At 37.4% G+C, this 16,970-nt stretch overlaps 1 protein-coding gene across 1 annotated transcript in view; it reads left to right on the forward strand.

Moving 5' to 3' along the window:
- The window catches only part of COL3A1 (collagen type III alpha 1 chain), a 39,980-nt gene extending 26,558 nt beyond the window's left edge, over positions 1-13,422 (forward strand). Inside the window, exons 30-51 of the mRNA XM_077154405.1 lie at positions 96-194; positions 283-390; positions 625-678; positions 2,145-2,198; positions 2,293-2,346; positions 3,012-3,065; positions 3,742-3,849; positions 4,143-4,196; positions 4,488-4,541; positions 4,727-4,888; positions 4,988-5,095; positions 6,088-6,195; positions 6,776-6,829; positions 6,916-7,023; positions 7,489-7,542; positions 7,922-8,029; positions 8,350-8,403; positions 8,500-8,607; positions 9,460-9,760; positions 10,799-10,986; positions 11,411-11,653; positions 13,000-13,422. Of these exons, the coding sequence (XP_077010520.1) occupies positions 96-194; positions 283-390; positions 625-678; positions 2,145-2,198; positions 2,293-2,346; positions 3,012-3,065; positions 3,742-3,849; positions 4,143-4,196; positions 4,488-4,541; positions 4,727-4,888; positions 4,988-5,095; positions 6,088-6,195; positions 6,776-6,829; positions 6,916-7,023; positions 7,489-7,542; positions 7,922-8,029; positions 8,350-8,403; positions 8,500-8,607; positions 9,460-9,760; positions 10,799-10,986; positions 11,411-11,653; positions 13,000-13,146 (2,382 nt within the window). The 3' untranslated portion in view covers positions 13,147-13,422. The remainder of the gene's footprint in view (positions 1-95; positions 195-282; positions 391-624; positions 679-2,144; positions 2,199-2,292; positions 2,347-3,011; positions 3,066-3,741; positions 3,850-4,142; positions 4,197-4,487; positions 4,542-4,726; positions 4,889-4,987; positions 5,096-6,087; positions 6,196-6,775; positions 6,830-6,915; positions 7,024-7,488; positions 7,543-7,921; positions 8,030-8,349; positions 8,404-8,499; positions 8,608-9,459; positions 9,761-10,798; positions 10,987-11,410; positions 11,654-12,999) is intronic.
- Positions 13,423-16,970: the final 3,548 nt, after the last annotated feature.

The following is a 16,970-nucleotide window of genomic DNA, read 5'->3' on the forward strand; positions in this document are numbered from 1 at the left end:
CCTCATCAAAATAATACAAAGTAAGGTGTTTTGTTTCATTTTATTTTAGCACTTTGGGTTTCCTAACAGGAACATTAACTTTTTTAAAAATACAGGGTGATTCTGGTGCCCCCGGCGAACGTGGCCCCCCCGGATTGGCAGGAGCCCCTGGAATTAGAGGTGGAGTCGGGCCCCCTGGTCCAGAAGGAGGAAAGGTAACTCCACAGACTTCAATTCACCCAGATTTTAGAAAAATCTAAAATATTGCCTTCCTGTGAGTTAGCATTTCTCCCTTAACTTCAGGGCCCTGCTGGTGCCCCTGGGCCCCCTGGTGCTGCTGGTGGTCCTGGTCTACAAGGGATGCCTGGAGAGAGAGGAGGCCCTGGAGGCCCTGGCCCAAAGGGAGACAAGGTACTTAATTATTAATAAAATTAGCATGGGAAAAGGAAGTAACCCTGCGGGGAAGTAAAATATTTTTAAAATTAACCTTATCATTGTAAACTATGTGAAATGTGTGATATATCCCTAGAGCAAACATTAATCATTGTATCTGGTATGCATACAGTAAATCTTGAGGGTTACTCTACTTGGTATGTTTCTATTGAGGATATTGATACTCTTAATACCGTGGCTTTTATTTGACAGGGTGAACCAGGCAGCTCAGGTGCTGATGGGGCTCCGGGAAAGGATGGCCCAAGGGTAAGTATTTGCACCTCCCATTGGAGAAATAGACCTTATCTTTATGTGATATGGAATAGTCCATTTCCTCAACTATTTTGTTTTTATTTCAAAAACTCCTCTTGATAAATTGTATCACAGCTTACCACCTTCTGGGCATTAAGAGGACACAAATATCTGGATTGGTAAAATGCCTCATTTATATCTATCACTACCTGATAGCTCAAAAGTGACCTAAGAATGGAAAAACAGCAAAAGCATGATAAACTTTACAAGATATGTCATAATGAGCCACTAAAATCCAAAAAGATAAAAATTGCTCATTGCAAAACTTTGTAGTTTTAAAAACTATTGCAAACCTGTGGTACATCCATATCATAGAAAACTACTTAGTAATAAAAAGAAATGAACTATTTGTACATGTGACAATATTTAAGAACCTTCAGGAAATGATGCTGAGTGAAGAAAAGTCAATCTCAAAAGGATTCATACTGTGTGATTCCATTCATGTAACGGTCATGAAATAACATAATTTTATAGAAGTAGAACAGAGGAGTGGTTGCCAGGATTAGGTATGGGGAAGGGTGGATTGGTTATAAAGGAATGGCAGGAGGAAGTCTCGTGGTGAAGGTACAGTTGAGTATTTTGGTCATGCAAGGCTACGTGTGTGATAAAGTTATACAGAGTTACACACATGGACACAAATGAGTACGTGTGTAATTGGTGAAATCTGAATAAGCTCTATGGATAATACCAATGTCAATTTCTTAGTTTTGGTATTCCACTGTAGTTGTATAAGGTATTAACATTGGGGGAGGCTGGGGGAAAGGTCACGGTACTTCCCTATGTGTTTTTTTTGCAAGTTTCTGTGAATCTGTAACTATTTCAAAATTTAAAAAAAACATAAAAACCAAACAAAAATATTATAATCAATGCTATTCACATTAGCATACGTCTAGGTATTACTGTAGCAAATAAACAAAGATATTTAAGGCACTTCATGGATTTATTGGCTGCAATTGCCTTAGAGAAATTCATAAATACTTCACTTCTGACAGGTTAGCTAGGTAAGCCATTATTCCAGTCAAAAAGTAAAGATCTTCAATATTTCATTTATGTAATAAATGTCCATCTATTAGTACTTTGAGTAGTTAAAGGAAATATTTTGAAGAATTTTCAAGTAGTTGAGGAGGAGGATGCATGTTAATTTTAAAAAATATAACTATAGTATCTTCCACTACATCTTCAATAGAAAGGATAAATGAAAAATGTGCAATCCTATTGCCTTTTAGTGTCACCCCTATAAAATCTTATATTCATTAAGTTCTGCAGCATTTACACTCTTTGTGAAGAGCATATCATTCAAGCCATGAAGGAAATCACACTATCAAGCTAATGAGATGACTCATTTATCTGTACACTCTGATTAATATGAAAAATTGGACTTTCAATCTTCAAAACTAAAAAACATCTTTCTAATTTTTTAGGGTCCGACTGGTCCCATTGGTCCCCCTGGGCCGGCTGGCCAGCCTGGAGATAAGGTAACAGTATTTAGAAATGGGAAAAAAATGTCTTTGGTTTTTTGGAGGCAGGAAAGTGGCAATGCTGTTTTTGTCCCCTCCCTCTTCTTTGCAGGGTGAAGGTGGTGCTCCTGGACTTCCAGGAATAGTCGGACCTCGTGGTGGCCCTGTAAGTGTTCAAGATATTTCAGCACGTTCTTTCACCCCACCCTGCTAGCAGCTTCTTGGGTTTCTCTGTCTTTAGCCATTGTGCTCCAAGAGGTCCTCACCCATGATTCTTTACTGTCTTTAGGAACTATATGACATGCAAAAGAAGTTTGAATTTCTTATATCTGAAATTCACAAGACAGAATTTTAAATTGTGCCTTCTTTCCTAAAATAACTCTGGAAAATGAAATATAAAAATTGCACATTTGTAAATGAGGTTTTCTTAAATGAGGTTTAAACCTCTTAAAATGAGGTTTTCTTTGCCTCAGGTTCCTTCTAAATATAAAATCGGCCTGCCTTCTGAGCTTTGAGACTTAGGGAAGATCTCTAGTAATTGTTCGTTGCATTTATCAAATAACCTTTTAACAAATATTTGAAAACTTACATTTTTATGTTTCATAATTAAATGTGCTAAACATTACAAAAACCTCAAACTATTTTTCTTGCAAATATTATCACAGCCAGAGGCAGAAGGAATAAACAGTTTTGAAGTTCTCCACTCCTACTTTTGTTGTCAAATGGAAAAGTCCCAGAAGTTAAACTAGATTAGTTAGCGCTGCACATTTCCCGCCTAAAGAGGATGATGAGCTGCTGTCCTGGCTAACGTGTGCTCCTTATCACCCGCAGGGTGAGAGAGGCGAGCATGGACCTCCAGGACCTGCTGGCTTCCCCGGGGCTCCTGTAAGTATGAACATTTTTGACACAACATATCGCTCAGCCCACAATCACTGTCTTGCTAAAAACAAAACAAAAAAAATAGTAGAAATAGAAGCCCAGTTTGATCTCTGCCCAGCCACAGCCACTCATTCCCTGTGGGCTTATTTTGCTTTATTTTTCTTCCTTAAAAGATGAAGCTAAAAAACACCAACAACCTGCCTTGCCTCTGGCCTGGGCAATGAGGGAGAAGCAACATTATAAAGTTATTCAATTGTAAGAAGCTCAGTTAATTAAAATGTGCTCCAGGGTGGTGCAATGGTGACTCAGGGGCAGAATTCTCACCTGCCATGCCGGAGTCCCGGGTTTGATTCCAGGAGCCTGCCTATGCCAAAAAAAAAAAAAAAAAAAAAAAAGTTCTCTAAGCCCTGGCTTTTTAAAATGAATTTCAAATGTGCAATCATTGGAGAGAAGATCCCCCTTATGACAAATAATAAGTGTCTTCTGCTTTCTTGATAATTTCCTTTTATCACAGAAATATGTTGACTGACTTTGTTTCACTATGTCTTCAGAGAGCCTTCTTTCCCTATTTTAGTCAACATCCATGCATCTGAAGAATTACATATTCTGAAGGAAAAATGAAAAGAGAATCCAAGTGCCTTATGAGGGGTATCAGCTCACAGGTTGCTGTTTCTGAATGCAGGGACAGAATGGCGAGCCTGGTGCTAAAGGAGAAAGAGGTGCTCCAGGAGAGAAAGGGGAAGGTGGCCCCCCTGGAGTTGCCGGTCCCCCTGGAGGTTCTGGGCCTGCTGTAAGTATTCTCTCTTTCTCAGAGTCTTCAAATGGAAAGCACTTGGGTTACTCAGTATTTTACTATTTCAAACTGAGATACTATTTCAAACCATTGCGACAAGAGTAATCTTCACAGTAGCACAATTCTGAGCTTGTACCTTGGTTCCAGCTGTCTAGATAAAATTTCATTCAAATGATTTGATCTCTTCATAGAATTACTGTTTTTCAAAAGCTGAATGCACATCCCAAATTTTGATTTTTGGTGCAATTTTTATGGACCTGTTATTCTCCCCCCTCCCCCATTCTGCGTAGGGCCCTCCTGGTCCCCAAGGCGTCAAAGGTGACCGTGGCAGTCCTGGCGGCCCTGTGAGTATTGGATCTCTTCCTCTATTAAGGAAAAGCATCGATTGATGTGAACCCGTGTGGGAACTGCTTTAGAGGCACTGGGGGCCGAAAAGGGGCACACAAATTGTAATCACTCATCCGCATATGGGTTAGATATAAATTCCAAGGGGGAAAACAAATCATAATAACCCCAAGATAGAATGCAGATCTTACTGCATTCCCTTTACTTTACTTACCTTTGATTTCAGTAGGCAATTATTTGTTCTACTTTAACCTTTGAGATTCAAAATTATCTTTATTATCATTTCACAGGGCGCTGCTGGTTTCCCTGGAGCTCGTGGTCTTCCTGGTCCTCCTGGTAATAATGTAAGTGATTGTTAAAGCCTTTTTTCAGTATATATTCATACATGCATAGGATAAGAAACTTACATAATGCTGCTTAGATTTTTAATTAAAGCCCATATAAAACGATTTGAAAGCAGGTAAAAGAGAGAAGAACAAGCTCACTTTCTCATCATATGGTACTAAGATTCCAAACAATTTCCCTGTAGGGCAGCCCAGGACCCCCTGGCAGCAGTGGTGCTCCAGGCAAGGATGGACCCGCAGGTCCTCCTGGTAGCAGTGGTTCTCCTGGCAACCCTGGGCCATCTGGACCCAAAGGTGATGCTGGTCAACCAGGTGAGAAGGGATCACCTGGCGCCCAGGGCCCTCCGGTGAGTGGTTTCATTGCTCTACTTTTCTTAAGTCATGAATTCAATAGAGGCAAACAGTCCCATAATGCAAAGCTAAGACTTCATTATCTGTCACGACAGGGAATTCCAGGCCCACTTGGACTTGCAGGGATTACCGGAGCACGGGGTCTTGCAGGACCACCAGGCATGCCAGGTCCTAGAGGAAGTCCTGGCCCCCAAGGCACCAAGGTGAGTGCCACCGTGATTCACGGGATTCTTGTGTCCTTTGCTAGCCTCCAGAGTTCACTTAACCATATCAGGTATGTAATGGACAAGTCTTCCTAGCAATAGATGCCAATTATTCAAAAGGTGATCTTTTTGTTCTTCATGATTTCAGATTGTAGAGAAGCATACATGTTGTTAAGTGGCACCAGATTAGCAAAACAACAATGTACACTCTAGATGAGCCTTGAGCATAAACCCAAACAAATTGATATCACAGAAAAATATCTTGCCACCTCGAACTTCTCTATTAGGGAATTGTGAGCATTCTTCAGTTTGTTGACTGTTAATTTCAAAGGAGGAAACAATGTTAGCTTATAAATATGAGAGCGTTTAATTGACACCACTTACCCATCAATTCAAGTCATTTGACACTCCTGGTTTTCTTCCATTAATATGATTATAACATTCAAGTTATTTACTTAATGTTCTAAATATCCATTTAGAAAATGGGGAAATAATCCATTTTTATTATGGCTTTCATTTGACACTTCGGGCATCTGTTTCAAATCATGCAATACTGTAATGAAATTAAAAGTCAACATTGAATTGTATTCAATTTATATAAACATACCTAGTAAATCTCTTCAGATAGTGCCAAAAGTTCAATGAAACCGAATTCTAATGGTTACCATAAAACATGTAATTTCATGATAAAAAGATATATAAAAATATATGTTTTTTTAGAATAGCCATGTTAATTTATACACTTCATATTAGAATGTAATATGAACAAGATAATCAGCATAACTTATTCAGCTTTGTGGTATTCAGAGTCAGTGGGAAAGTTGGAAAATGTAAGAAGCTTGTCTCCCCAAAGCTTATCCTCTTTGGTGGGGATGGATTTAGAAATAAATTCAATAGGAATTGATTTAAACAAGACTTTTCCCCCTTGAAAATATCATATTAACTGATTTCTTAAGTTAAAATGAAATGTGTTTTTAATCCTTTTTACACAGGGTGAAAGTGGGAAACCAGGACTTAGTGGTCACAATGGAGAACGTGGTCCCCCTGGACCTCAGGGTCTTCCTGGGCTGGCTGGTACAGCTGGTGAGCCTGGAAGAGACGTGAGTACCTGTTCCTGGGAAATGTGTGACCAGCCAGGTTGCATGTGATAATTTCTTTAAGCAAAGGCTAAATGGGACCTTAATTACAGAACTTAAGTGTTGCCACCTGCTAAAATTCTTTCTTCTCTAATAGCAAATATTCTATTACAACTTATAATAGCCCTCAAATTCCTTGTTCCTTAATATTTACAGAATTAATTATCATTAGTAGAGACAACTATGATCTCTAGTTAAATAAGAGAAACAGTTGGTGCAAAGAGACTCAGTTCACAATATTCCTTCTGGGTGAAAATGTTCTGCACATTTTCTATGATTAGACTTTTCTTAAAATCACTTCTCTACCTCTCAGCCCATGAAAGTTTAGTGCAACACATACACTGCATATTGGTTTGGGTGCTGCAACCCTTTGAAGGTCCACATGCTATCGTAAAATCTAATATTTTCCACTGCCGCCTCCCACCATCCAGAACCAATTTTCAGCCCCCTGGAGAATGATGGTCCCCATTGAGAATGCATGGCTTAGATGATCTTCAGATAGTTTCAAACAGCTTGACTTTTTTTTCTCTACTTTTGTTATCAGGGAAACCCTGGATCAGACGGTCTGCCAGGCCGAGACGGAGCCCCTGGTGGCAAGGTATAACGAGCATGCATACGCAAGGTTTGTGGGATTAAAATAATAGCTGTTCATCATCTGAATCAAAATCTGCGAATTTCCCACAGGGTGATCGTGGCGAAAATGGTTCTCCCGGACCTGCTGGTGCTCCTGGTCACCCAGGCCCCGCTGGTCCTGTTGGTCCATCTGGAAAGAATGGTGACCGAGGAGAAACCGTGAGTGCTCATCAACGCCACTTCCCTCCTCTTGCTTTTCCCCAATAAAGAGATCAGTAGATGGCAGGTGAGAAGGTCAGATCTGCTCACCAAAAGGTGTACCCATTTGTTTTACAGTTTTTAATATAAGTCATTCCTTGAGCAACTTTGGTAATAAAGAGTAGATCAGAAGTTTCTGGCAGTAAGTTTCTGACAGTAGTCAAGGAAGAATTCATTACTACAATCTGAGTGTTAGTTAGACAAAGGTCCTATGTGCTGGGTAAATCCAAGGCTGAATTAATAGGTCTCTTACTTGGTTTATGGGTTTAGACCCCTATTAAAGATGTAAACAGGGAAAGGAAAATGATGCTAAATTCCAACAATAGCATGCATAGTATTATTCCATCCCAATGAAATTAACATTTAAAAACAAAATGATGTCAATAAATAAACAATTCCAAGTGCATTCATTTGTTTTCCTTTTAGGGCCCTGCTGGTCCGGCTGGTGCTCCAGGTCCTGCTGGTGCCCGAGGCCCTTCTGTGAGTTTGTTTGTTTTTAACTTACTCTGAACTATACTAGGGTGTATCCAATTTCCTGAAATGTTCAGGGAAAGAGGAAGACAAAAATATATAGTTATGGAAAATAATTTAGGCTTTCCTTGATACAGAAAGCAAGTCAGATTTTATAAGTTCCTTGTGGCCAAGAGTATAAATATCAGCTATTGGTATTTCATACACTTATCAGTCAAAATTCAAAACAACTGCAAAGCAGTGTTCATTGTCCCATATCTGAAGTGTCTGATGACAGGGATGTCTGGCTAATAGAATGTCATGAAATGGACATAATTGCTGTAAGTTCTATTTTATTTGTCATTGCATATGTTTGTGCATGAATTAAATTTGAAATGCATTTCTAAAGGGTCCCCAAGGCCCACGTGGGGACAAAGGTGAAACCGGCGAGCGAGGTTCTACCGGCATGAAAGGACATCGAGGATTCCCTGGCAATCCAGGTGCCCCAGGTTCTCCAGTAAGTGCGCCCCATTTTGTCAGAAATCCCCTTTCAGTGTGTTTAACTAACAAGCCAGGCAATTAGATTTGCAGACCTTTTGTATTACATGGAGATTTTTAGAGACTGACCATAAAAAAATTGTCAACTCTAAACGAATATGCTAAAAACGATGACAAGGGAAATAGAATGTGTATCTGAATTGGAATGAGACAATGGGGAAACTAAAGAGGAAATCATATTCCATCATAATTTCCGTATTTCTTGATATGGTCTTGAATGTATAGTTTCCTAAGCCTGTGTAAAGTCTCCACGCGTCTCCACCCTTACTCTCCTTCCAGGGTCCTTCCGGTCACCAAGGTGCAATAGGCAGCCCAGGACCTGCAGGTCCCAGAGTAAGTACCACAGAAAGAAATCAGAAGGTTCCTATTTTAAAGTGTTTGCACTGCAGGAAGATATTCCAACATTGTGCTGTGATGATCATTCCTTAGGGACCTGCCGGACCCAGTGGCTCTCCTGGCAAAGACGGAATCAGTGGACATCCAGGTCCCATTGGACCACCAGGGCCTCGAGGCAACCGAGGTGAAAGAGGATCAGAGGTAAACCATCACTTAAAAATATGTGTATTTAATTTGCTGTAATCTTCAAATTTTCAGAAACACGGAGCAATATTTTTTAACTGAGACGGTCAGTTAATGCAAACACCAACTTGATTTAGAAAATGAATAATGGCCACTTTAAGTTTTTCTCCACCACACTAAAACAGACAGGAAAAAAAATTTGATCAGATGACTTTTATATCAGAACAGTGACATATATACCCAATTAACCAAAAGAACTTTTTCAGTGTGGATCTCACAAGAGAAACTCTTTAAACTGGAATGATAATCCTAGCAACAAGTGCATTTATCTTATTTCTCAAATAGCTTCTGTGATTCCTATTTTCCTACTGACACTATCCTAATACCTTTCAATCCCATACCTTGAGGTAAATAAAAAAAAAACAGCAAACTCTTATCCGCCCAAGTTACACATGTGACAACTGAAATGCAAATAAGTAATTATCCCAAAGATGCAATCTAATGACAAATCAAGGATCAGAATTGAGATTTCCTGATCTTATCCCCTTTGTCATAGCAGCATTAGAATTGTGCTTTATGCGCTGTTTGCTTACATCATTTATACGAAGAAAAATATGATAGAGTAGAATGCATGGTCTAACTACCCTGCTTCATGCATAATAGAGTAACATAAATTTTTGATAATGAATTACAGTTATTTTAAATTGATTATCATTTGATCACAAAACCACCCAGACAAACCTTTATTAAGGTCATTATGATGATGCACATATTAATTGTTTTTAATGCATTTATTTGGACTAGCAACATGTCCTTTCCATGGGCCCTAAATAAGAACACCTCAATGATGTCTGTCTTTACTTTTCCTAGGGCTCCCCAGGTCACCCCGGACAACCGGGTCCACCAGGGCCTCCGGGTGCCCCTGGCCCATGCTGTGGTGGTGGTGTTGGGGCTGCTGCTGCCATCGCTGGTATCGGAGGTGAAAAATCGGGTTTTGCCCCATATTATGGAGATGAACCAATGGACTTCAAAATCTACACTGACGAGATTATGACTTCACTCAAGTCTGTTAATGGACAAATAGAAAGCCTCATTAGTCCTGATGGTTCTCGTAAAAACCCTGCCCGGAACTGCCGAGACCTGAAATTCTGTCATCCTGAACTCAAGAGCGGTAAGTTGGGGAATGTTTCCCACTCATGGCAACAGGGCTACAGAGAAAGCTGCTCATATTATACTTTGGGAAAAAGTAAATTTTTACTGTGAATGGAAAATATTTTAAAGCAGAAATAATACTTAAAGGGTGTCAATTAAATTGAAAATGCTTGTAAGAAAAACTAAACTTTGCAGGCGTACTTAAAATTTAAGATGATTAAATTAAAAGATTGCAAAAAGGGGAGATTTAAAGAGTTTAGCAAAAACTGTAATACAATTCATTGTTTTGTATGATTCTGAAGATCATCAGAAACAAAATTATTTGAATGATAGACAATGTAAAGTATCATAGCCCCAAGATTAAATAGATATAATAATTTGATGCAAATATAATTTGCAATTTAATTTTTGTTTTAAAAAGCAATGAAGCAATAATTAAAATTTTCAAACTAAGAAATAATTAAATGAAACATTCCAGAATATTGTATCGATTGTATAGATTATTGTAAATAGACTAAGTTTAGCAAATAGTGCCTTTTTTTCTGAAAGGCAACATTGCTTCAAACTGTTACATATCTTGACACAGAGCATTGCCTTTTCTAGAAGTCATTTCTGGAAATCATTTAAAATAGAGACAACCATCAATCTTGGGGACTTTAGGTTTAGATCTATAGTATTAAATCTGGACTAGACAATCAGTTTACATTATTAAGCAAAATCACATTAAATAGCTAGTCAACCTAAAAAAAATGGGAGAGATTTCAACAAAGGCAATACAAAAGTCAAAATGTCTTGGCTTAGTATATCCTTATTATGCAAAATGTTATTTTTTATTCATCATTTTCTAATTATTATTGCTAGCTCTTTTCCCTTACCAATATGAATCTAAACTATTTCTCTATAATAGTATGCTATAAAATACAAACAGAGAATAAAAATGCACTGTCAGTTAACATTATGACGGCTTTACCAGGTAAATGAACAGAATAATTATGATCCAAATGTCATTAATAGATTTTGTAACCAATTCCCATTGTCTTTTTCTATGAATATTCAGGAGAATATTGGATTGATCCTAATCAAGGTTGCAAGTTGGATGCTATCAAAGTATTTTGTAAAATGGAAACTGGGGAAACATGCTTAAGCGCCAATCCTTCAAGTATCCCACGTAAAAACTGGTGGTCAGACTCTAGTACTGAGAAGAAACATGTTTGGTTTGGAGAATCCATGAGTGGTGGTTTTCAGGTGAGAAAGAATAGACCATCTTGAACTAAGTCATCCCTTCTTACATGATTTCCTTAGCTCCTTACCATTTGCTCATCACAAAACACTTAATGAGTAGAAGAGTATGAATGAGGGTGTCTCTTCTAGTGACTATACATTTATAACTTTATAACTTGCCTGCCAATAAGTTATTAGATTGGATTGAGAAGTAAATTAGATTGGATTAATATTTGTAGTCAAACAATTTTCTTTCTGCTCATAAGACCTTTTTACCTAATTATATGTCTGATTTGGCAATAAAATATATTAGTGTATAAAATATTCTTATGTAAAATAGATGAACTAAATATATTCAAATGGCCATTCTAATCGTATGCGAATCCCTTACCTACAGTTGAAACTAGAAGTTTCATCACTTTTTTTTGGTTTTTGTTCCCTATGATAGTTCAGCTACGGCAATCCTGAACTTCCTGAAGATGTCCTGGATGTCCAGCTGGCTTTCCTCCGACTTCTCTCCAGCCGGGCTTCCCAGAACATCACATACCATTGCAAGAATAGCATCGCCTACATGGACCAGGCTAACGGGAATGTAAAGAGAGCCTTGAAGATGCTGGGGTCAAACGAAGGAGAATTCAAGGCTGAAGGCAATAGCAAATTTACATACACAGTTCTGGAGGATGGTTGCACTGTAAGTAACGTTTTTACAAACATGATTCATACGGCCCTCAGAATTTCTAGTTTAACCATAGACCAACTTTCTTGAAAGAAGAAATAAAATTAATGAAGGTGAACAAAAGGTGGCATTTTGTATGAGGTAGAATCCACTGGTTCATTACAGGGGATGTCAAATACCACAAAAGTTGAACAAGATTTCTTAAACTTTTATGACAAATCCTTTGAGAATCTGACAAAAGCTACCTAAGACTTTTTTTTTTTAAAAAAGAAAAACATACACTAATATAAGTACAATTTGTATTCAGTTTTTGGAAGCTTAAGAACCCTTCCAAACTATCTATGAAGCCCCTCGATATCTTTGGACTCTCGGTTGATGAATTCTGCTATTTACCAACATTTCTTCCATATATCAAAATACTTTTGTACATACCTAAAGGCACTTGGAAATATAGGAGACATAAATAAAAGTGGAAAGCATAGTGCATTTGAGGAAAAATCCATCTTTCAGCAATAAAAGATGGTGGGTGTAGAATAGGGGGAGGAACCATAAAAGGTAAGCTTTGCTGTATGCTTAGTAACGATGCTTGGTGCTTAACGAAGAAAGTAAATACTCATTTAAAGAAAATGTATTTTAAGTTGCAAAAGTTAGAAGACTATGTCCTTGAAAACCAGGGCAAAGAAAGTATTTAAATGAATGATTTGTTTGCATTCAAGTTCTTAATATTTGATTTTGATTATTCATTATAGCATTCTACGGAAATCATCCTGACGTATTTTCTGATTACATATCACCTTCACACATTTGGATTTACCTATAGATGAAAACCAATTGGAATTAAAGCCATTTAAATTTAAATCTACAATATGCACTTTATCAGATAATCTGGATTGTTCCTATATGTTTTGCATAATATTGGTCCTACCCATACAATCCAAAATTTGTGTTTTTTTATTTTAAATGTTAACTTGAAATCTATCTTCTGTTGTCGTTTGTGACAAAGGACAAATCACTTCTGATATTAGTGAACTCCTTTGGCATGACCTATCTAGTTCTTAGTAAACCAACTATATACCTAGTAGTAATGACCAGAATCAGGCTTCCCAAAAAACAGGCTGACATGTGGTGATCTCCTGGCAGGGCTTCTGCGTAAGTCCCACAAGACCTTTCGATTAAGAGCATGGTTTATCATTTGGGAGAATTACAGCTTTAAAGTGGAATAGGTCTCACATGTATGGAAAGTAATGTGGCAAGCTTGCAACTCCCCTAGGGCAGCAAATTTCTTTACTTGGTCAGTTGGAGGAATTGTCTAAGTTAACTGTAATGTGATGACCACTTACTCTCTTTTTTTTTTTTTACAGAAACACACTGGGGAATGGGACAAAACAGTCTTTGAATATAAAACACGCAAGGCCGTGAGACTACCTATTATAGATATTGCACCCTACGATATCGGTGGTCCTGATCAGGAATTCGGTGCGGACATTGGCCCTGTTTGCTTTTTATAAACCAAACTCTATCTGAAACCCCAGCAAAAATTTCCACACTCCATATGTGTTCCTCTTGTTCTAATCTTGTCAACCAGTACAAGTGACCAACTAAATTCCAGTTATTTATTTCCAAAATTTTTGGAAAAAAAAAGTATAATTTGACAAAAAAGGAAACCTTTTTTGCTGTAACAACAAATACGATCCAAATGCCTTTTGTTTTATTTTTTTACCAACTCCAACTTCCAAATGTCTCAATGGTGCTATAATAAATAAACTTCAACACTCTTAAAATAACACTGTGTTACATTCTTTGAATCCTAGCCCATCGGCAGAGCAATGACTATGCTCACCATTAAAAGATGAATTTCTTTCTGAAATAGCCAAACATGAAATTAGAAAAGACCTCCCTGTTTCAACTACCTCAACCTGGTCAGAAACACAGATGAATTCTATGAGTACCAGAAGATCAAAAATTTGTATAAATTGGCAAAACATACGAAGTTCATTACTTTCCTAAAGCATTGGTAGGAAAAAGTAGAGAGTAGTACAAGAACTTAAAGAAATATTTCAAAAGTCACAACTATTTTGATCTTGGATAGCTTTAAGGGTACTTGTCTCTTTTCTTGTCATTGCTGGTCGAGAGTACCAATATTTGGGAGGGCTTTAAAGACACATGTTATGGTGCTAATGTACTTTCACTTTTAAAACTCTAGTTCGGAATCATTGATTTACATTCAAAATATAAATGTATGAACATCTGTACACTTATTTGTATAGATGATTTTTAAAAAGATTTATTGGCATGCTACTTCAAGGGACTCTTCCCTCTTTCTGTCAAAGTCAATGGCAACAAAGAAGCAAATTGTGGAGATGCTTTTGTTACAATAACACAGAATATGTTTGAATTTAACTTTGTAAGCTTGTATATGGTTGTTGATCTTTTTCCTTACAGACACCCATAATAAAATATCATAATTAAACATTCCTGTTTTTTGTCACTTTTCATAGAGTCAACAAATGCATGTCTCCACTCAAGTATTGATTTTCTTGACAAGCATATTGAATTCTAAGTTTCTTGCTTAACAATGCAATGGCTTTAGGGAACATACAGTAATACAATCTATGTCAGAGCAGAGACAGTGCTTAGTAGGGAATCCTGGAGCTTTTTAGATCATATTTAATGGAACATCTGGGGCATATTGGAAACAAGGTGTTCTGTTTGAAAGGGTCAATCCCTCGAAATACTAATATAGAGAATTAGGGAGTCCTCAAAGTGGGAGTAATTAGTGAGGAAGATGCTGATAATGTACCAGGAAGCAAGCAGGTTCTGAAAAAATAAGTGTTAACATTAGGAACAATTACATGTTTAGGGTTATTCTACCTCCACACACACTGCCTCACTGCCATCTTGGCGCGTCCCCTTCCCTACCATCAAGTTCTCAATCTTTGAGTTACCATAATTAAAAACAGCACATAACTTTAAAGACTAAACTTTATGCACTCTATACGGTTAATAAAATAATATAAAAATTTAAATTACATTAGTCAAATATCAACAATCTTAGTCTGCTTATCCTCCAACCCAGAAGCAAGCAAATGTAAGAGTTTCTGAAACTCTTATTCCAGAAATACTTTTTATAAAGTATATTTAATTCATATACATATATATATATATATAGAGAGAGAGAGAGAGTGTGAAAGTGCCAATATTATGGATAAACAAATAAGATAACTTCAAGTTTAATTTTAAACCAAGACTTGCCTATGAAACACTGTTTTGCCTCCTGCATTTTTAAAATGTAATTTTATTGAGATATATTCATACATCATACAATCCATCCAAAATACACAGTGGTTCACAGTATCATCACATAATTGTGCATTCATCACCATGATCAATTTTAGAATATTTGCATTATTCCAGAAAAATAAATAAAAAGAAGGCCACAAAAATCACATACCCCTTACCCACCCAACCCTTTTTGATCCCTACTATTGAACTATACACAATTTTAAGACTTACTGTAAAGGTAGGTGAACTAAGACAATATTGTCAGAAATAGAATAAAACTTCCACAAGTAGATCCATACAAAGATGGGGAAACTGACTTTTTTTCCTAAATAGTTATATAATCATTATTAAAGATCAGGACTACTTGATTACAGTTTAAAAATTTCTAATATTTACTTCTAGCTATTCTAATGCACTAGAAGAGAGATATACTCATATATAGAGTTAATGGTCATAATTATTTGTTAAATCCTAATTTCTCATTTATGCTACCTCCCTCTTATTTGATCGCTCTCTCAATAGTCAGGAATATCTGGGCAATGAGTATTTCAGTTGCTTCCTACTGAAAAGGGGTGTTGGCCTTATGGGGTAGGTGAATGAAACTGGTTGATGTTCTTGGAGATTCTGGCACCTTTAGGTTTCAGGGCTTATCTAACATAGGATCAATCTGGAGGCCTTAAGTTTCCAAAATGCAAATTTACTAACAGAAACTTTTATAGGGCCTTAGATAAAGCCAGGGTATTCCTTTGGTTTTCATTCTGTTGCTTGGGGCTTGGCATTCTATGGTAGTTTGCATATATCTGGCTAAAGCTTGCATAAGAGCAACCTCTCGAATGTTCTCTTAACTCTATTTGAAATCTCTTAGCCACTGAACTTCTACTTTTTAATTTTTTTAAAATTGTGAAATGTAACATATATACAAAAAATTCAATAAATTTCCATGTACATTTTAACAAGTAGTTATAGAACAGATTTTAATGTTTGGTACGGGTTATAGTTCCATGATTTTTTGTTTTTTCTTCTAGCTGCTCCAAGACACTAGAGACCAATAGAAATATCAGTATAGTGATTCAGCAGTCATACTCATTTGTTAAATCCTATCTTTGTTACCTTCTCCCTTCTCTTTAAATAACATATATACATAAAAGCAATAAATTTCTAAGTACACCACAACAATTAGTTATAGAACAGATTTCAGAATTTCATACAGGTTACAATTCCAGAATTTTAGGTTTTTATTTCTAGCTGCTCTAAGGTACTGGAGGCTAAAAGAAATATCAGCATGATGATTCAGCACTCACACTCATTCGTTAAAACTGATCTTCTCTGTATAACTCCACCATTACCTTTGATCTTTCTCCCATGCTTTAGGAGTATTTGGACTATGCCCGTTCTAACTGTTTCATGTTGGAAGGGGCTATTGATAATATGGGACAGGGGGATGGAAATAGCTTATGGTCTGGGAAGGCTGGCCCGTCTGCATTTCAGGACTTATCTGGTCCAGGGACCCATCTGGAGGTTGCAGGTTTTGGAGAGTTACCCTAGTGCATGGAACCTTTGTAGAATCTTATCTATTGCCTTAGGTGTTCTTCAGGATTGGCAGGACTGGTTTTGGTTGGGGTTTGGCAAGTCATAATAGGTAGCAATGTCTAACTAAAGCATGCCTAAGAGTGACCTCCAGTGTAGACTCTCAACTCTATTTGAACTCTCTTAGCCACTGATACTTTATTTGTTACACTTCTTTCCCCCCTTTTGGTCAGAATGGCATTGTTGATCCCACTGTGCCAGGGCCAGGCTTATCCATGGGAGTCATCTCCCATGCTGCCAGGGAGACTTTCATCCCTGGATGTCATGCCCCATATACAGGGGAGGGCAATAGTTTCACTTGCAGAGTTCGGCTTAGAAAGAGAGAGAGAGAGAGAGGCCACATCTGAGCAAAAAAGAGGTCCTCTGGAGGTGATTCTTAAGCATACTTATAGGTAAGCTAAACTTCTCTGCTACATACATAAGTTTCACAAGTGTAAGCCTCAAGAACAAGGGCTTGGCCTAT

This window comes from Tamandua tetradactyla, chromosome 3 (assembly GCF_023851605.1).
Source record: "Tamandua tetradactyla isolate mTamTet1 chromosome 3, mTamTet1.pri, whole genome shotgun sequence".
In the NCBI taxonomy this organism is placed as follows: domain Eukaryota; kingdom Metazoa; phylum Chordata; class Mammalia; order Pilosa; family Myrmecophagidae; genus Tamandua; species Tamandua tetradactyla.